Source organism: Talpa europaea (assembly GCF_964194135.1).
Source record: "Talpa europaea genome assembly, chromosome: 3".
NCBI lineage: Eukaryota > Metazoa > Chordata > Mammalia > Eulipotyphla > Talpidae > Talpa > Talpa europaea.
The window spans coordinates 26431439-26452950 of NC_140069.1; the positions used below are offsets into that span (position 1 = coordinate 26431439).

The 21512-nt window shown below is 35.2% G+C and overlaps 1 protein-coding gene across 2 annotated transcripts in view; it reads left to right on the forward strand.

Annotated features, from left to right (window-relative positions):
- UBR5 (ubiquitin protein ligase E3 component n-recognin 5) overlaps positions 1–21512 on the forward strand; it is a gene marked incomplete at both ends in the record, with an annotated part of 124086 nt that overhangs the window by 59382 nt on the left and 43192 nt on the right. For both annotated transcript variants that reach the window (XM_084229427.1, XM_084229428.1), the window contains 16 exons: positions 1157–1273; positions 1353–1463; positions 2078–2232; positions 3012–3129; positions 5667–5851; positions 8716–8825; positions 9950–10062; positions 11319–11462; positions 11563–11674; positions 11919–12073; positions 12309–12506; positions 14019–14229; positions 15096–15222; positions 19217–19368; positions 19787–19882; positions 20250–20373. In XM_084229427.1, coding sequence (XP_084085553.1) covers positions 1157–1273; positions 1353–1463; positions 2078–2232; positions 3012–3129; positions 5667–5851; positions 8716–8825; positions 9950–10062; positions 11319–11462; positions 11563–11674; positions 11919–12073; positions 12309–12506; positions 14019–14229; positions 15096–15222; positions 19217–19368; positions 19787–19882; positions 20250–20373 — 2228 coding nt within the window. The remainder of the gene's footprint in view (positions 1–1156; positions 1274–1352; positions 1464–2077; positions 2233–3011; positions 3130–5666; positions 5852–8715; positions 8826–9949; positions 10063–11318; positions 11463–11562; positions 11675–11918; positions 12074–12308; positions 12507–14018; positions 14230–15095; positions 15223–19216; positions 19369–19786; positions 19883–20249; positions 20374–21512) is intronic.

The following is a 21512-nucleotide window of genomic DNA, read 5'->3' on the forward strand; positions in this document are numbered from 1 at the left end:
AAAGGGAAGGATTAACTAAAATGATGAGGCATTGCTGTGGCTACTGAAATGAGCATACATGGCAATTATGCTGGTAAGGTGCCCATTATAAGGTGAAACATGCCAAGTATTCATTTTACCATGAGTAGGATTGAAGGAGAGATTGGTTCATATGGTTATTGTGGTTACAAGAGAAGTTTAAATTTAGTGTGTGTGTATTATCTTCAGGTAGGAAAGAACAGTCTTTCTCTGAGATGGGTGAAGAGAAAAGGGGAGAAGGATGCTTTTTCATTGATAAATCTACAGATAGGAAGTAGAGGTATTTTCTGGATGAATAGGAATTGAAGTCAGGGGAGCAGAGTAGTTATAGTTGAATCTGAGTACTTATTTGTGCTGAATTCTGTGCTGTGTACTTTATATATGTTACTCACATGCGTGTGTTCTCCCCCCCCCCGCCCCGATTATATATATAGTATCCATTTTTTAAGTGAAGAAATGGGTTCTGAGAAATTATCTGATTTACCTGAAGTCACATACTTAAGTGTTGGATCCAGGTTTTGAACTCATTTGGTCAGATTTTTTTAACCAAAGGATCAAGAAGGGAGTGTGAGGTAGAATGTTAAGATGTTGATGAAGTTGTTATGGAGAAAGTAGACAGTGGTTTTCAACCCCCATGATGAATGGGAGAGAGGAATTGTTAATTTTAAGAGTTTCATATTTGGTTGCTCCTGTATCTCTAGACAAGTGTCTTGAAAATACATATGTCTGATACTGGTGGCAAAAAGATTAAAGTTACTATTCTTTCTGTGTAACTATGAGGCATAATCTGTTGTTATTAAAAGTGTTGGCAGACATACAGGCTTTAGCTGAATACTATAACCTATCTGACCCAAACTGGAATTTGACAGAAACCAAAAAGACACTATTAGCCCAGACTCCACAGGACATACCCAGATTCTGGTGGACATGGTCAGAAGCGGGGAGAAGGCCACTATGATTGGGAGAGAGTGAGTTCAGAAAGGGTGTCAGGGAAGCACTATGGCGGCTTTGTGGGCTGTCCTCAAAAGCTGCATAACTGTGTTCACGTAATTAATTCAGATGTGATGTGATGAAAGTGGTGTATGACAAATCATTGGCAATTGTCTATTTTTATATCATTGTATTTCAACTTTTATAGGACGGAACAAAGTTCATCTGCATTGGGGCTCTATATTCTGAGCTTTTGGCTGTCAGCAGTAAAGGAGAACTTTATCAGTGGAAGTGGAGTGAATCTGAGCCTTACCGAAATGCACAGGTATTTTATTAAGTCTTGCATTGAATAGCTTGACATACCAACATACAAAATGGTAATCATTTTTCTTATGCTTTCAAAGAATCCCTCATTACATCATCCACGAGCAACATTTTTGGGGCTAACCAATGAAAAGATAGTCCTCCTATCTGCAAATAGCATAAGAGCAACTGTAGCTACAGAAAATAACAAGGTATGAAACCCTTTTCATTGATCGATAAACATTTCATGATTACATTCTTGGTTTTCTTCCTCTCTTTGCCCATTTTTCATCTTTTAATTTTTTATCTGTCTGGCTAGCTAGATCCACAAATACAAAGTGTCTCGGGCCTTACTAGAGCAATCCTGTGTATAATCTTCGTGGTTGGTTTATCTCTTACTATGAACCAACCTTAGAAGTAGCTTTCTACTTCAGGGGAAGGAAAAAATATTCAAGATAAGTGCTGACAAAACAAAAGATGTTTATTTAAACCTCTATAAAAAGTTAGAGACTGGATGTTATACTTCTGGTTATCATTTTGCCTTTAGAATCACTAAATTTTTTTGGTAATTGTTGGAGCAAATGTTTCTTATTAATCCTTTCACACTCACTTTAGACATTCAGTTCAGTAATCGCTGTTTCGATTTATTTGTATGAAGAATGTGTTTTAGTTTCTAGTCTTATTAAGAACCTTTTCTAAATTATTATGTTAGTATTTTAGCTCAAAGCATTTCAGAATTTCAACCTTAGAGTATGCATGCCGGTTGACCATAGTCCTTTTGAAAACATTGTTTTTGTTTAAACCTTTAATGCTTTTATTTTTTTAGGTTGCTACATGGGTAGATGAAACTTTAAGTTCTGTGGCTTCTAAATTAGAACACACTGCACAGACTTACTCAGAACTTCAAGGGGAACGGATTGTTTCTTTGCATTGCTGTGCCCTTTACACGTGTGCCCAGCTAGAAAACAACTTATATTGGTGGTGAGTGTCACAGGAAGGGGAAATTTCTTACAGTAAATGCTTTTGTGCACATGGACAGGTGCTCTGAGTAGTAGAATACCAACACTACATCAGTCAAAATATAATGCTTTTTATTTTTAGAGAGGGAAATTTCACTTTGGACAAAATATAATACTAAAACACTTTTTAAAAAAGCTAATAAAAATAATGCGTACTTCCTGACTATGGTTGTAAAATTTTATATAAGTGTTAAACAGAAACAGAAGTCTCTCATCCTTAAGTTCAAATATAACTGATGTTAACATTGAGGGTATTTTAAATATTTCTCCCTACATGTAAATATGTACTTTGCTTTTACGTAATTGGAAGTATAGGTTATTTTTTCATGCATTTTCATTCAATAATATTACTTAAAATATAATATTAAGATTATTAAGTTTCATTTTATGAATTGTGTCTTATTTAATTATTCCTTTCCTGCTAGAAATGTATTCTCTGTTTACTCTTAAGGAGTTATTAGAAAATTTGAATTGGCAAAAATAATACATAAGGTAATCTAATGAAATTATTTGAAAGAAATATGAATTGGTGAATTTCCTAGAAAATGTAATCCTAAGGGTTTAATAAAAATGGATCCATTTATATATTAAACCTTTGATCAAGTTACAATTAAGAGCAATTTGTACATGTTAATATTATGAAGCAAAAATATGAGAAGGAATATAAACCAAAAATGCTTAAATAATATTTAATTTCAGATCTTGCTGTTTATTTGACCACTTTGTGTTTTTCATTTTCAGGGGTGTAGTCCCATTTAGTCAAAGGAAAAAAATGTTAGAGAAAGCTAGAGCAAAAAATAAAAAGCCCAAATCGAGTGCTGGCATTTCTTCAATGCCGAACATTACTGTTGGAACCCAGGTTAGTGATTAGAGTTAAGCCTGTCCTATTGGACATTGTTCTGATCAACATCACTTTCTTTTCTGATCATTTCTGTGTAAGCAATTTTATAGAGGAATGTCATTTGAAGGACCAGGCTCCAGTAGCATATATTGCTACCTCACTGGTTCTGTATTTAACAGGTGAGTAACACATACATTCTGCCCTGATGTCAGTACATTTCCCAGTGGGGCGGGGGCCCCAGATTTGCCTTATTTTTAGAATCATTTGGTACTTCAATGGAGCATCTAGAGCCCCTCCCTGAAATGTTCTTTCAGTTTGCCTTGTGGGTAGGATCCAGGCAATGATGTGTTTAGCACACATCCCTGGTTATTTTTTTTTTTTAATTTATTTATTTATGCATGCAAGAGCTGGGGTACAGGCCAGAGATGCGGGGGGTGAGAGGACCCACCAGAGATTAGAGTGGGAACAGAACAGGCAGACCGACTGAAATACACTGCTGAGGGGAGCAGCAGGCAAGACAGGAGAGGTCTGCTGTGCCATGTGGGTTTCTCCCTGGCTGGCCTGGGACCGGACTTGTGTTGCAGAGGCTGTGTACTGCTTCATAGTGCTGTGCTTAACCCCTTGTGCCACCAGGGAGGCCCCCTGGTAATTCTTATGACCAAGAAGTTTGAAATATACCAGTGTTTTGGAGTATATTTATCAGCTTGATGTGCAGGCTTTGTTGAATCTCTTTTGCTTTTTGAGATGGTTTTTGGCCCCTTGAGTTACCTTACGGAAGAAACCTCATAAAGTTTTTTTCATCCCAGTGATTCTCAAAGTGTAGTCCAAGGACTCCTGACTTCTTGACCCTGTCAGCGAGTATGTAGGCACCTCCTTTTCCCAATTACATGTCTGTGTGAGAATGACTTGTTTTCATATATTTTACTCAAAATTTTGTATAGCAGATTTAATGTAGAAGCATACTTGGGAATCCAGCTGTCTTTTCACTCAAATACTAGCTTTGCAAAAATGTAAACAATGCCACACATTAATTTTTTTTGAAAATGTAGTTATTTTTCATAAAAATTGTTTATATTGACATAGGGTTTATTACTGTTTATAATCTTAAGTTTCTCAGTTTAAATTACTAATACAGTAAATACTAACTAGATACAACCCACATAAACAAAAGGATTTTGAGAGTCCAGAATAATATTTAGAGGGACAAAAGGGTCCTGATATCAAAGGAATTTGAGAGCTCTTGTTACACTTCTAACATGCTAGACTCTCCTAGAAATTTATATTCAGGATAATCAAAAACTTAATGGCTGTAATGAATGCTTAAGGACTTTATAATCCCTAATACTTAGATAAATGGTGGATCTTATTATATAATGTGGTACTCATTTCCTCATCCACAACTTTCTTTTCACTACAAGGCAATATTACTGTATTTCTATGTCTTAAAATGTAGTCACTACTTGAACTGTTATTTTTTCCAGAACCTAACTCAAATGTACCTGTTCTTTTTATTTGTGGCTCTTTTTTTTTTCCCCCCTTGCTCATGGTTGTCTTGCTCTGACCCCTTTGTTGGCCTTCTGTCTACAGCATTTCATTGATCACTCTTCTGAGTATTATAATTTAGACTTCATGATTATTTTGGACAGGTCTGATTTTTTCTTCTAGTAAGTTCCCCTTTTCATTTTTAGTTCAAATGGTGATTTCTGCTGTTCTCAGAGTTCCTTGTTTACTGGATTCACATGATAGCAGGGTATCTTAGCACTATAAGCAAGTAGGATAATGTTACTATAGACAGGGAAGGCAAAAGAAAACTAGTTTTCAGATGCACTGAACAAAAATTAAAGTAGTTTGACACTAAATTGTTGAAAGATAGCAACATATTAGAATACTTTGGAGGTAGAAATAAGACAGCCACAGAACAAGGAGAGCATTCATGCGTCTGCATCAGATTATTGCTTGCTTAACATTTTGAGCTATGACTGCAATTTACAGATCATAATTGTTGAGAATAATGTGTTTAGCAATATTTATTTCATGTCTTGTCATACGTTCGATCCCGGCCAGCCAGTGAAGGTCCCCATGGCACAGAAGACCTCTCCTGTCTCCCCCGCTGTTCCCCTCAGCAGTGTATTTCATCAGTCTGCCTATTCTGTTCCCCGCTCTGTCTCTGGTGAATCCTCTTACCGTCCTGCCTTTAAAAATAAAGAAAGAAAATAATTTCAAATAATGAGATACAGACAAAAAGTGCAGTTGTTTTGTTCACTTTACACTTTTAAAATGATCATCACCCTTTTAGTTTCTTCTCTGCTGTTCCTATTATGTTTCTTTGTAGCAGGATATTCAGGATATTTACATGAAATTTTAAGTTAATTTAAAATTTTCCCAAATGTGCTCAAAGTATTAGGACACATTTTTTTCTTGGAAATCTTTTATTCAATGGTTTTACTGGAAAACTTAGGAAACAATACTTCTATACATGATATTTTCGTGCATTTGAAATAACTATTTGAGTTTGCTATAAAGTTATATCATGTTGATTTTATTTTGTTTGCTAGGTATGCTTAAGAAATAATCCTCTCTATCATGCTGGAGCAGTTGCATTTTCAATTAGTGCCGGGATTCCTAAAGTTGGTGTCTTAATGGAATCAGTTTGGAATATGAATGATAGCTGTAGATTTCAACTCAGATCTCCCGAGAGCTTGAAATGCATGGACAAAGCTAGCAAAACTACTGAAGCTAAGTAAGTACTATACTCAAACTACTACTCATGATTTTACACAAGTTTCTAGTTTGCTCTGTACCAATGGGGGTAATTAAGAGAAAATTAGACGTGTACAGTGACATAGGAAAGTGCTTTTTGTGGTCCTGTTCAGATCCTCAGGAATTTTGAAAGGAATTGCTAAAATTTACTGTTGCACTTGGCTAATTTTTGTATTTTGTATTTTGTTCAGTAGTCACAGTGGCAGTATGGTGTTCTCTTTTGATATATATATATATATATATATATATTTATATATATATTATATATATAATATATATAATATATATATTATATATATTATATATATATTATATATATATATTTTTATTTATTTATTTATTTATTTATTTATTTATTTATTTATTTATACAAGCACTGGGTACAGTCAGAAGCGTGGGAGGGTGAGAGAATTCACCACAGCCAGAGCAGGGAGCAGAGCAGGCAGAAGGACGGAAGTACACTGCTGAGGGGAGCAGCAGGCGCCATGAGGGACCCTCCTCTGGTGACCGGGGAGCAGCCGGGGATCGAACCGGCACGCAGAGGCTGCAGGCAGCTTCGCAACCCAGCGCTCAAAACCGCTGTGCCACCGGGGAGGCCCTCTTTTGATATTTTTGTTTTGTCATTAGCATGTATCCTTTGCAGGTGTTGTGTAGTAGTAGTAATGTGGTTAGTCCTAACTTTTGTAATCATCTTAATTTCTTTTTTTTTTTTAAGATTTATTTATTTATGCTGGGGTACAGGCCAGAGATCCCAGGGATGGGGGTGAGGGTGAGAGGAATCACCAGAGACAGAGTGGGGAACAGAACAGGCAGATTGACCAAAGTACACTGCTGAGAGGAGCAGCGGGTGAGACAGGAGAGGTCTGCTTCGCCATGTGGGTTGCTCCCTGGCCGGCTGGGGATCAAACTTGTATTGCAGAGGCTGCAGATTGCTTCCTCATACAGTGCTTAACCCCTTGCGCCACCAGGGAGGCCCCCGGTAATTATCTTAATTTCTGCCTAATGTCTTGACTGCATCTTGATCATTGAAATGGTTTTACAGGTTAGTTTGCTAGAAGGAAAATTCTGCAAAGGATTTATAAGCTTTTGGGATGGAGGGATATGCAGACAGAAATTCCACTAGATTGTGTATAGCCCACATTCTGATTTATTGTTTGGGAACCAGGTATACAGATTATACATCTCTGCTTTCAGAAAGCATCTACTCATCTTTAAAGATATTTAATGTGTAATGATTTGGTTGTTTGGCATGTGAGCTTAAAAATTTTATCAAATTTCAAAATAATTTTATAAAAATATGATCATTATAGAAACATGGGAGATATAATGCAATACTCACCACAGTCTAGAAATAACATTTTAAATATTTTGATGTTTTCTGATTGTATGCAGACATTAAAAAGAAGTGATTGTGTTTGTACTGCACATACAGGTTTTTAAAACTGAATTGGCTGCTCTCCCCTTAATGTTAAAAATCTAAACTCAAATTCAGAAAATTCAGGTTCAGTAAGTTAAACGATGCTTAATAAGCCAAAGCTGTTGTATTTTATACCTAAAGTTTTTAGTTTGTCTTAGTGCTTTCTGTTTTGTTTTTGAAAATGGACTGTATACTTTTCTGCTAGCTACACTGATTTTTATTCTAAAAATACAAAGAGCAGTTGCAATTTCATTGTTTTTAAAAGAACACTTGAAATGTTTCATGTTTATGGTGTAAACAAAATTAGAATACGCTGTTTAAATCCTGTAATTTATGAAGTTTTTCAAGATTCTCCTTGAAATAGTCCATCTAGATTAATAAATTTAGTAAAGGAGCGTAGTGAAATGTTAACAATATAATTATTTCCTATAAATAGATTCTTTTTTACTAGTCATTGAAATGACTGCAAAGGCATGCTGCCGATAGGTCAGTGTTCGCTTTCTTCCACCACCGTGAGACTGGCAGAGCAGCCAAGTGTTCACATGTGCTAGTACCAAGCCTTCTTGCTAACATGCTGGTGAAATAATTCTGGATTTCTGCGGACTAGTTGTAAGCTCAGGTGAAATTCCTAGTAAGGGTAATAGAAAATGAGAGGATAATGGCCCTGATTTTACCATATATACCAAGCTGATTAATATTTGTATACATATAACAAATTTCTGAGTAATTAGTGATATTTCTGACTAAAAACTGACAGCTGTCCTTTAATGAATAAAATATGTTGTTACCATCTGTGGACTATTGTATAGTTACTGTAGTCATCTCTTCTTAAGTGGAGCATTGATGAACTAACTCAGAGAGGAAGGATGTAGTCCAGTAATCCTATAATTTGTCTTTTAGTGAATAGCAGGTGTGGTTCATCACCAGATGGTCCAAGAATAAATTTTTATTAAAAAGCCCTTAGGAATTGAATCCTTCCTTTGAATTCTAAGATATTAATGATCCTAGTAGTCTTTTTGTCTATTTACCTTTACCATTTTATTATTTAAGTTGCTATGTCCAAGTTAGGGTTCATTGAATTGTGAAATTTATTTGCATAAGAGACTGATGATAAAGCTATGTTGATAAATTGAATATAACTTTTGTGGTTATTTCTGTGTAATGCTTATGTGAATCATTGTTCCAAGTTGTTGATGACTTTATATGGTATAGTTCTCCTTTTCCATTTTAGAACATTAAAAATTTGAAAATAGTTACTGTATACCCTTTTTAGTACCTTGAATCCTAAAAATAGATCATTATGTAAACATTTTAGTATTTCATTCTTTTATTAGAATAAACTTGAGCCTTAATAACAGGATATTTGACACTTGCCAAATCTATAATATTCTTAATTATAAGGAGAATCTTATTTCTAATAATATCAGGCCTGAAAGTAAACAGGAACCAGTGAAAACGGAAATGGGTCCTCCACCATCTCCGGCATCCACGTGCAGTGACGCGTCCTCAATTGCCAGTAGTGCATCAATGCCATATAGTAAGTGTATGTGTGGTCCCCAGGATCAGCGTGTGGTCCCTAGCAGACAGCTATGTTTATTCCTGACTTGAGACAATTCATACTGTTTTAAATATCTTTATACAAATAGTGCTTCTGCTGGCTTGATAATTTGTGTATGCGACTTCATTTAAAGGAAAAAACAGATTTTATAGTGTTGGCTGTTTCTGTTGGCTTTGAGTTACAAATTATTACAATATGTGTAATACATTGCAGTGCTAGAGGGAAATAACTGCTGTTAAGAATATTTGCCCATCTTTGTTGAGACTGTTACTATTAACTGGTTATATCTTGGTTGCAACAACTTTTACTCAGAGTTTGTGCATTTATAAACCGAAACTTATTGATGAACCTTGAATTTAAAGAGTTTTTTAAAAATTCTCAAAATTTATTTTACAGTGTGGTTGCATTGAAACTGAGAAATTTGAAAGTTACATTTTTAATAGTTATTTGATAGGTTTTTTTTAATGGTTTTCTTTTTTTTAAGATTTTATTTATTTATACAAGAACTGGGATACAGTTCAGAGGGGCAGGAGGGTGAGAGAATTCACCAGAGAAGGCAGGGAGCAGAACAGGCAGACAGATGGAAGACATTGGTGAGGGGAGCAGTGGGCGAGGCAGGAGAGGTCTGCTGCACTATGTGGGTTTCTCCCTGTCCGGGAATCAAACCCACGCTGCGGACAGCCTCACAGCATGGTGCTCAACCCGCTGCACCACCGGGGATGCCCATTATTTGATAGTTTCAAGAGCAGTTCAGCAAGTTTTCCTTTCTAAACTATGTCCCGTCACATAGCCTCAGTCACATAGCCCTAATTTTGAGGCTCTAAAATAGGCTTTTTATTTTTATTTCTTCTTTGCAGTTGTTCGTCATATTGTTAATATAGTTAGATATTAGCTGACGTGGCTGTTTAAACTATGAATTCACTTTAAGTGGAAGTTGGTCCCAAAACCTAATTTATAAAGCAGTAGTTGTTCATGTAATTTTTGCGGGGATATTTCAAATATGTATCCCTTTGAAAGTGATCTTTTCTCATATATTTAGATGAAATCTATAAAGTCTCTTTTACATTTTCTTTTTGGTACTTACCATTTTGTTGTTGTCTAAGAACGACGACGGTCAACCCCTGCCCCGAAGGAAGAGGAAAAAGTCAACGAAGAGCAGTGGTCTCTTCGGGAAGTCGTTTTTGTGGAAGATGTTAAGAATGTTCCTGTGGGCAAGGTTTGTTCAGAATATCTAAGAACTCATTATTAATAATGCTGTAACAGTACTGGTTGTCCAAAAACCCTGTGGTTGGTAAGTGTTCATCAGTCCTTGGTTCAGAGATGCTTTACTTAACCACCTTCGGTAATCTATTTCCAGCTCTTAATCTGATTTAGGCATTTCCTCTGACCCTGACAGAAGGATCGATTATTTTTATGCTCTCCTTAAGCATTTATGGTTATAAATAATTTTTGATAGAGCCCATTTTCAGACCTATTAGACAGTTCTAATGGAGAGCCACCTCTTTAACATTTAAAAATCTTACTACTCTCTTTAAGTCACCTTCCACTTTCTCTTCCCTTCTTCCTGGAGAGGGTCTTCCCTTCTAAGAAACCAAGCAAGCAGAGTTCATTAACTAAATGCCATTAATTTCACCTTTCTCTCCTCACATACTTGCACAAAAAATACATCTGTAGTTGTACAAGATCTGCAAAGTAAAGGGTTTCCTGATTGCTCATTAGTTTCTGAAATGTGATGGCCTTTCATTTGTATTTAAAGAAAGGAGTAGATACACTATGTCTTGCAGTTTTCAAAAGCCTTTCTAATACACTGTTCCATTTAATTCATAAAATAGAACTGTAGTTTATGGACAGGTATTTTCTTTTGAGAACATTACACTTCTCAGTAGCAAAGAGAGTAGGTAGCAGAGATTGAACTCACATGTCACATTTCAAGTCTTGGGCTGTCTTTCTGTACACTGCTCACTATACCTGTGTTATCCAGTATGTAGCCACTAGTTATATATGTGACTCTTTAAATTTAAATTTACTAAAATTAAAATGTTGATTCCTTAGTCACATTAACTCCATTTCAAGTGCTCAAGTGCCAACTTATGGCTAGTGGTTACCATGTAGGTCAGTGTAGATGTAGCCCATGACCATCTTCAAGAGAGTTCTTTCACATGGTGGGGCTCTAAACTAATGAAGGAGGATGGAAGGATTTCATGGGTTATGCTTAATGTTTTTCAGTTGATTGCTGGACATCCATAAACTATAATCAGTGGCTGGGTTAGTTTTCTTCTAGAAAATAAACCTTGAACATAGCCATCAACAAGAAAGGTTTTGTTAGTGTGGAGGTTAATTTTATAACTTAGTGATATTGAGGAAACATACTCATAAGGAATTAAATGCCTTCAGTATTAGTTCAATTAACATTATTTGCACATTGATTTCATATAAGTGATTATTAATAATTAATTGTATTTATACTTCTAGGTGCTAAAAGTGGATGGTGCTTATGTTGCTGTAAAATTTCCAGGAACGTCCAATAACACAAACTGTCAGAGCAGCTCTGGTTCAGATGCTGATCCTTCTTCTCTCCTACAAGATTGTAGGTTACTTAGAATTGATGAACTGCAGGTAAGTGTAGAGGGACCACTCATCAGGTGAATAATGGAAATGACTGCTTGAGGTGGCTTATTACAGAGTTTAAGAACAAAACTCCTTTTATGTCATGCAGGTAGTGAAAACGGGTGGGACACCGAAAGTTCCTGATTGTTTCCAAAGGACTCCTAAAAAGCTTTGTATACCTGAAAAAACAGAAATTCTAGCAGTGAATGTGGATTCCAAAGGTAAAGATTCCATTTTCAACTGGCAGTCTATGTCCCATTAATACTTTCACAGTAAAAAGGGGTAGGATAAAGAGGTTTAGGGCTCATGCAATTTTTGTCCTGTGTATAACTTTATGTAATAAAATGTGTGTTTTGACATTGATTTACAGACGTGGCCAGAGATACCAAAATTTGGTAGACATCTAGTAGAGATGACTAAAGCTATATAACTAAAGATGTATAATACATTTGTGTGTTTCTGAAGGTGTCCATGCTGTTTTGAAGACTGGAAATTGGGTGCGATACTGTATTTTTGACCTTGCTACAGGAAAAGCAGAACAGGAAAATAATTTTCCTACAAGCAGCATTGCTTTCCTTGGTCAGAATGAGAGGAATGTAGCCATTTTTACTGCTGGACAGGTATAGAGTCATATTTTTGTTTTTGAAAAGTAATTAAACAACATTGGCATTTTTGTGAAGCTTAGAGTCTAATTCTAGTTTGCTTGTTATTTAACTATTGAAGAATTTAGAATATTCAGCACATTTTAATACTAGGTTTCTTATTTGGTCGTTACTAGTAGAAATGTACCTATTATAAAGATCACAGTCATAGTTTTGATTGAGAACTAACTTTGTTATTTTCCCGCTAATATAGGAGTCTCCTATTATTCTTCGAGATGGAAATGGTACTATTTACCCAATGGCCAAAGATTGCATGGGAGGAATAAGGGATCCTGATTGGCTTGATCTTCCACCTATTAGTAGTCTTGGAATGGGTGTGCATTCTTTAATTAATCTTCCTGCCAATTCAACAATCAAAAAGAAAGCTGCTATTATTATCATGGCTGTGGAGGTAATGTGACTTTTGAAACTACTTGGCATTTTAATTCAGAAGACACTGCTAGAGTCTTGACAGACAGCTTGAAAAGATCATTCATTTTTCTCTTTTCTGTGGATCTGAGAGGCAGTATGTGAAATACTAAATAGAGTGGTGCAGAACAAACTTTCTTTGTGTGTGATACAGTAAATGTGGTATCGATACTCTCAGTATGAAACCCAGGTACACAGCCCGGCAGGTTGGAGATGAGAGCTCCTGTGGAATAGCTGCTTGCAACCAAATGGCAGGCAGGCTGCTTGAACATAATCCCTATCACGGCGGTGTGCAGCCGAGTATCTTGATTTTAATTGCTTTTTAAAGTGCTATCCTTTTTTTTTAGTCTTTGAAGAGACTTTAATATGTATTATATTCTTGGTATACTGATTAATGCATATATGTCACCAGACTTTAGCAAATTTAGTCTTATGGGGGATCATCTCATCTCAGTCTTGAATTAGAGCTCACAGTTTTTGGAGACAGCTCAGAACCATATTCTTAGTTTTGTAGTAAGAATGCCCAGTCTCACATGTTGCAGGGACAGAAGTTTTTTTTCCTTGTGCCCCTCTCTTCCCCCACTTCTATAGAATTTTGGTTCTCTATAGGCAAGTGAATTGTAAACAACAGAAGTTTACTTCTCACAATTAAGGAGGTGGGAAGTCCTAGATCAAGGCATGGGGAGATTTGATGTCTGGTGTGGGCCTGCTTACTAGTTCATAGATGTCCATTGTTTGTGTCCTCAGAAGGTGGAAGGGGAGAACTTTAGCCTCTTCAGCGCCTTTTAAAGAAACCAATTCCATTTATGACCTAATCTCCTCCCAAAAGCCCCACCTGTAAACATCACACTGGGAATTTGGCTTCGAATTATGAATTGGGGTGGGCGCAAGGTGGGGAACACAGTCTATAGCATGCTCTTTCACAGGTAGTTAATGCTGTGCTCTATAAATGCTTTATCAGAATTTTTGTGTCTTTGACAATGAAATATTTGGGGATGTTGCATCTGTTAAGATTTTAGGGAGAATTGAAAGTTTTGGTTTTCATATGCCACCTTTAAGGGTATGAGAACAAACCTGGAATAAAATATGTATCCTTTGCTTAGTTGGTTATCAATACTGATAGAATTCTAACATGAATAGTTATATATCTTATAAACCGGAGGTGGGCATAGGCTGGCCTACAGGCCAAGTTAAGCCATCCCCATTCATTTTTTGTACATTGCACATAACTGCTTTCCTGTTACAAATACCTGCTACAAATATTTCCCGGTCTTTTATAAAAAATGTACTTACTCTTTCCCATTCTTGTCTGTTATATGCTGTTTAGAAGAACTCTTAGGTACAACTCCTTTTGTCAGGCTACCTGAAATTGTCTCTACTTATTTGCAGGGCCAATTACATTATTGTGCTGGCCGTGGGAATTTTTTTGGCTTAATGCAATGTGCTATTTAAACTCATTGAGGTTATTTTTTTTCTTTAATTTGTGTGAGCACAGAAACAAACTTTAATGCAGCACATCTTACGCTGTGACTATGAAGCTTGTCGGCAGTATCTTATGAATCTTGAGCAAGCAGTTGTTTTAGAGCAAAATCTACAGATGCTACAAACGTTCATCAGCCACAGATGTGATGGAAATCGAAACATTTTGCATGCTTGTGTATCAGTTTGCTTTCCAACCAGCAATAAGGAAACTAAAGAAGAAGAAGGTGAGATTAAGAATTATAACAAGGTCTTTAAAAAGAATTAGGCAATTTTGAAAAAGAAAAAGAAAATGAAATCACTATAAAGAACTTAGATATTCTTTCACTCTGGTTTGCAAAATCTAGGCATTCCGTCTCTGATGGTAAAAATGCCTGTCCTCTTGTCTAGGTACCTGTGTAACATTAAGCAAATAATAATTTTATCAATGTTTTGTTGTATTGAACTCTGTTTTCTATTACATATACAGTCTATGTATAGTATTTAATGAACTTTACTGATTTTATAATTGCAGGTGACTTTTATTAATGGAAATTATTTAGCAAGTTAAGCCAAATTATGTTGAAGCATCTTTTATCCCAATTTTCAGAATGTGGAGGAAAAATAATGAGCTGTTATATGTTTTTGGAGAGATAGATAAGTTTGTTTTTTTTTTTTTTTTGCCATAAACTTTTTAATTGGTGGCTCAATGAATGGGTAAAATTGAAAACCCTAAAGTGCAATTATATAATTCATAATGTTTTTTCTTAGTTTTAAATTATGCTAATGGTATTTTAGTGGCTACTGTTTTTGAATGGTGGTTTGTACTAAAAGATTATAATATATAAACTAAGACTAAGGTACTGATATGATAACTCTTTGGTAATAAAAATGAAATTTCACTCTACTTAGGAATAATCTTACTTTTGACCCTTGAAGGTTGAAAAGTAAGAATAAGGAAATAACTTGCATATTAAAGATTCTAAGGAGGAAAAATTAGGAAAAATTAAATGAAAAATTTAATAAATTAAAATTATTTCTAGTATGTAAATTATAACACTAAAGTATAAAACAAAAGTTTGAATTCATTCTAATTCTTTTCTCTATGTTTCAGAAGCAGAACGCTCTGAAAGAAACACATTTGCAGAAAGACTTTCTGCTGTTGAGGCCATTGCAAATGCAATATCAGTTGTTTCAAGTAATGGCCCAGGTAATCGGGCTGGATCATCAAGTAGCCGAAGGTAATGTGACTTTTACCAGGAAAGTTTAATTGACAGAAACAAACCAGGCACAGAAAGAAATGTATCTTTTTATCTATTATATGCATAAATTGGTTTGTTTTTGTTCTTCCCAATATTACCCTTGGAAAAAAATATCTGGTAATATCTAATTAAAGTTTAAGAGTAGAACGGTAGGATCTAGGATGCTTGAAAAATTGAGATAATTTAGGCAGGTAGTTCAAATTTGATTCTTTGTATGTGTTTTCAATTTATCATTCCTGCTTCTTAGGAAGTTTTCTTTAGTTGAAGAACAAATAATAGAATAATTGAAAGAACATCAATCAGCCTTTTATTTTCAGATTGCTTATTTAGGTGAGTCTCTCAGATGTCTTAATGATCTGGGAAGAAACGAAAGCTGGTGAATATTATGAATCACTCCCATGAATCACATTGGTACTTTAAATTTTCAGACTTTCTGAATTGTGAGTTGGATGTAACTATATAGCACATTTAGAATTACTAAGTGTTTGAATAGATGAAGAATATAAAGAACTTAGGTTATAGGGTTTTTTTTTGTTGTTGTTTTTTTTTTTTTAACTGCAAGAAAAGACACATTTCTTCTAGACACCAGAGCCAGAATTCTCGGATGCTTGTCAGATAGTTAATGGAAGCACTGTTTACTGTGCTAATGTGATAGGTTGTAAGATGTGCTTAAAATGAAGACTCTCTTTGCCAGTTTTATTCCATATTCAACTTTCCCTTTAAAAATACTCTTAAATTGATACCAACTTGATAGCTTCCCAGGTTCAAAAACATCCTGAAGTAAATAAGATTTATCAAAAAATATATGGGTGACCAAATTTTAATTTAAAACAGTATGAAAACATGTAGACGCTATAAAATGGGGATTATGACCAGCTTATTTTTTTTAGGACTACACTAGGCAAAGTGGTCTAAAATGGAAAGCAACTTAAGTTCTTCATGATGAAATTAGTGTCTGAATTATTTCAGGTATTTCATTTCCTCAGGGAAAATACAGGTGCAAATCAAGTTGGACTCTGATATGGTTTGTCCAATTCCAGTGCTGCCATCTTTTTTTCATGTAAGGATTATTTTGAAGGCAAAGACTAAAAGGAGCTTCAAGAGTGGGTGATCTGTTGCTCACAGAAATAATTTGCAGAGTAAGCTCCTTTGAGGCATTTGCTGAAGATTTCACTGCAGTGCTCTTAACCAATTCAAACTCAGGGCTGCCGGTTGAACAGATGAAAGCACAGGAGTCTTATTATCCACGCCGGGCAGTAGGAAGTCCACAGACTGCTTCATTGAAGTGAAACCCTCCTCTCTAGCCTACAATGGATTTTCTAGGCGATGCCCCTTGATGAGTATGCAGGCTGGGATTCATGAGCTGTAAAGCTCAAAACTGATGAATTGCAATATTGAATGGAGTACTGTTAAATGCCTTCAGATGATGATTTGACTCAGAAGTTTTGTTATGTGACTCAATAGTTCCTGAGTACAAAGGGCAGATTTAGTGGAAAGCTTGATTGATGCATCTGATTACAGGTGTATGTACTCTAGAGATTGTTAATCTGGAAGACACATGACCTTCGCTTTTTTGTCACAGTGGTATGTTTGAACATGACTGGATTCTAAGGCTTCTGTAGCATGGATATAACGTGCTTACAAAGAGGAAATTACATCATCCTTGAATTCTTCCATATTGTCAGAAAATACGATGACTACAGGCAAGCCTATACGAAGAAATGTCAAAACTCTGAATCTTAGCAGCCAAGGTGGTATCTCCTCAGTATTGTCCTCAGCCACTGAGGATACAGGTGAATCTTCATGAATTGTGTACAACATCTTGAAGAATAATTTTCTTTTTTTGTTTTTTGTTTTTTGTTTTTAAAGAATCTATATGAGGAGCTGGGCATTGTACTTAAAAATGTTCCCAAGACCTAATGAAGAAAAGAGGTTAAGGACTTTTTTAAAAAAATGACAAAGAATGAGCCCCCTCATTTAATATTGAATTGACTACATCACAACAACAAAGTTGGGAGTTTGCAAGTTCAAGATAGACTATGGTCTCAATTTATCTTCACTTATTCTTAATCTACTCTAAGCTAGCATTGGGAGAATAGCCCACATATGTTTTGTTTGGCCTCTGCAATGTTAAAATAAAAAAAAAAAAAGCCTTTTTAAAATTTGAATGCCTTAGATCAGCATGTACACCTCTAGTTTGCCATTAATCCCTGCTTATACCTGTCTGCCCTTTCCCTCAATTTATTTTACCTCTGGGCCCAGCAGGCATTGAATTTGTAATGCTGGTGCAGACATTCTTCTTGATATACCCAAAACATGTATTTACTTCCAGGTTATTTGCAGTGCCACCCAATTGCTGAATTTTTTCTTCTCTGTTTTGAGTAAGACACATTAGGATACAAGGTGTCTTGTGTTGAGCTTATTCAAACTTGTATGGGAGCATCACAGTGTGAATAGTCACCCTGGTGAGCGCTGTTACTGGTAAGGGCCTGCCTTTCTCTGGTGGTGATGTTTTTGGACAGGGAAGTGACTGACTAAAATAATTGCTGTGGCCTGCTCCTCCATATTATAAAAATTCTTAAATTCAGATTTCTAATTTGGGGAGATAACATTGATATAATTAAAGAATCAACTATAGTTATTTTTTAATAGTGACTAATAATAAATAATCTGCTATGTGAGACTTTAAAATCTATTTTGCAGACTCTTCCAAAGAATGTTTGTTTCCAAAGGTTTATTACCATACACAAGCTTTATAAAATAGACATGTTTCTGAAAGTAGCCTTTAAAAGAAATTTTTTGTAACTGCTTTAAAAAAAATTCCGTATATAATTGAAAATGTATCAATATGGAAAAAAAATTTGCTTTCAGATAAAATTGTAGTTATAGAGATTCAATCATTAATAAAGCTTTATAAATTATTTTTATATATATATATAAAGAGAGAGAGAGAGACACATAGTGCTCACCTGGTAAGCTGTTAGGTCTTTCACATCAGAAATATCATGTCTTTGGGATTAAAACTGCATGGGAGAATGACGTCCCTTATGTGTTGCCTAGCCCATAAAATTGAATTTTTACCGTTTATTCATTTAGAAGCTCTAAAATTGTGACTGAGTGAAGGGATTTGCCTTATGTGCTCTCTCTTAGTTGCTATTAGTTCTTACTGTGTTAATTCTGTAACATTACTTAGGTATGGATTTATATATAGGTAGTTAACCATGGCCCCTTACAAGGTCTGTACTTGTGATTATTTCTTTTTCTTTTTAGTGATGTACACACACCTGCGCAGTATGTTTTGTTTTTTGTTTTTGTTTTTGTTTTTGTTTTTTTTTCATATGGCAGGAGAAATAAAATCACGCCCAGACATTAACCCAACAACACATTTCACAAGCTCCAGTTTCATTCATTCATTTCCTTAGGATGCAAATTGTATTGTTAAAGATTTTTTTTTTTGTATAAAAATCTATTGGTATTTGTTTTAAAACTGCTTATTGTGTGGACATTAATTAGATTGCTTTAGGGATCATAGAAATGGGATTTAGTGGGCTAATAGTATTACCGGTTTTGTGCTAATCAGTATGTTGCTGATGTCTATTATTAAACTTAATTCTCACTGATTATAAACAGGGGACAGAAAATTTTTTTGTTTTAATGTTCAACTGTTCATTTTTCTTAATTGTATCAAAGATTATTTTCTAATTTTCACTGCAACTTTTGTTCCCTGTGCTTAAGTTTGTGTGGGAGCTATTAATATAGTGATTAAGTGCTGAACTGGGTATTAGGAACCCCCAGTTTCATTTCTATCCCTCACTGACTTACTCTGTGATTCCAGAATTGGCATGTGTACTGCACTTCCCTTGTCTGGAGTATTTGCTTGTAGAGCAAACTTTGATCTCAGATGAGAAGTTCTGTGCGCTTTTTCATTACATTTAGTCATGGTGGTGAGCTCTGATTGTGTCTATTTTTTTAGTTTGAGATTACGGGAAATGATGAGACGTTCTTTGAGAGCAGCTGGTTTGGGTCGACATGAAGCTGGAGCTTCATCCAGTGACCACCAAGATCCAGTGTCACCTCCCATAGCCCCCCCTAGCTGGGTTCCTGACCCTCCTGCAATGGATCCTGGTAAGATCTCGTTTATGTTTAATAAAAAAACAAGGTTATAGGAAAAAGAAATAGTACATTTTAATGGGCTATTTAGAAATTTGGAATATTTAAAAATAGCCAATGAGTATTATAACTTAGTTATAAAGATTTGGCATAAAGTGTTTGTAATTTTAAAATTAAAATTCTATAAATTCTTGTTGGGTATCCCTCTTGTTACTGAAATAAATTTTGCAATACTGGCAAGAAGCTACTATGAAGATACGGCAATAATTGCCTAGTGGATTCCTTCTCTTACAGTTTGGAAAAGAGATTTTACTTAAATCTCTGTCTGATTTGAGCTTTGACTTGCAGAGAAAAGTCTTAAGGCCAGTTAAAAGAATGTTTAGGGATATGTTGCCTATAATGATGTACATCCTGCTGTTCTGTTTACTGAAAGATGGTGACATTGATTTTATCCTGGCCCCTGCTGTGGGATCTCTTACCACAGCAGCGACTGGCACCAGTCAAGGACCAAGCACCTCTACCATTCCAGGTGAGAGCCTCTATTATTTTATCTGCCTAGGAATTTGGAAGATAAAGGGATATATGCTTTGAATATAGGTTTCCACAGATCTACACTTTCATCTCATGGAGAATTTCTTGACCTGCAAAGCATCCTAATGATCTGAATTATCTTCCATGTATCAGTAAAATTGTGGTATATATATTCAAAGACTTCATTAGTTAAGAACTGTAAAACTTGTGAGTGTGTTTAATTCTTTATAATGAAGTTACTAGTTTATTGCTAATACTAGAACTTTTTTCTTATATCTCATTTGATACTTGGTATATTATTCTATAATATTCTTCCACTCTGTCTTGTTTACTCTTTTTTTATTACATGGTCTGCTTAATTACAGGTCCTTCGACAGAGCCATCTGTGGTAGAATCCAAAGATCGAAAGGCCAATGCTCATTTTATATTAAAATTGCTATGTGACAGTGTTGTTCTGCAGCCTTATCTACGAGAACTCCTCTCTGCCAAGTAAGAAGTTGAACATACTTTTGATATGAAAATTTAGCTTATTTCCTTTTATTTTTCCAGTTCTTGCAATGTGTGGACAATTACGTTATGTGATTTTAAGATAATTTATCAAATTTTGACATTGTATTCCCTGTTACTAAGCTCTTTTCAGTGAAACAGGCCTGCTCCAAGATCATAAGAGTATACCCTAGATGAATACAAATTGTTTTTTATGTCACCTTGATCAGGGTGTATATTCATGTGTTAAAACGATTATAGTACAGTTACTCTCAAGTGTACTCATAAGTTGGTTATATCCCTATGACCTGAGAAATTGAAAGTTAGCGATTCTTCCAACACTACACTAAAAGTGTGTCTCAGTAGGTCTGGGGATGGAGTCTGGAATTTGTTGTTTGAATCTGATGGTTTTTTTGGAAATTTTTTTGGCTTGCACAATTATCATGGGATTATACATAGTTTTTGATAAATTTTCTGTGGTAAATGCTCATTGACTGTTAATAGACTGTCTCTGTCCTTTGTTTAGAAACTCGTAATAATGAGCATCTTTTTTAAAGTTAGCTAATAGATGTGCCAGACTCCTCCTGCATGAACTCTTAATTCTTGAAATAACTGATTGGAGCATAGGTGCTGTCACTCCACCTCCATTTACATTTGAAGGAACAGGCATGAAAGTCATGAAAGTCAAGCTCACAAGACTAGTAGTGAGTGACACAGCTGGAACTCCCACCCTAGTCTGTCTCTTGATTCTAGAACTGAAACTCCCAATCATAGGGAGTTTACTACCTTCCTTTACTACCTTTACTACCTTCCTGTATTTACATACAAGAAGGTATTTTGAGGTTTTTTTTTTTTTGAGGGCAAGGGGAATTTTCACACTTAAGCTTTTATGACCTTTGGATGAAAATGATCCAATTTTGAATTCATGATTAAAGAAGTAAATTACTTCATTTACTGTCCCACTAGTAAAGTAGGTCATTGGATTATAAATAATTCATTATGATTTGAGGTACAGATAAAAATGGTGTTAAATACAAATATATGCAGTATATCTTTTTATTTTTTCAATTGTCATTTTAATTTGTATTTATGGTGTTTTTAAGCATGTTATATTTGTATAATTTCTTCAGAATCATTGTTTA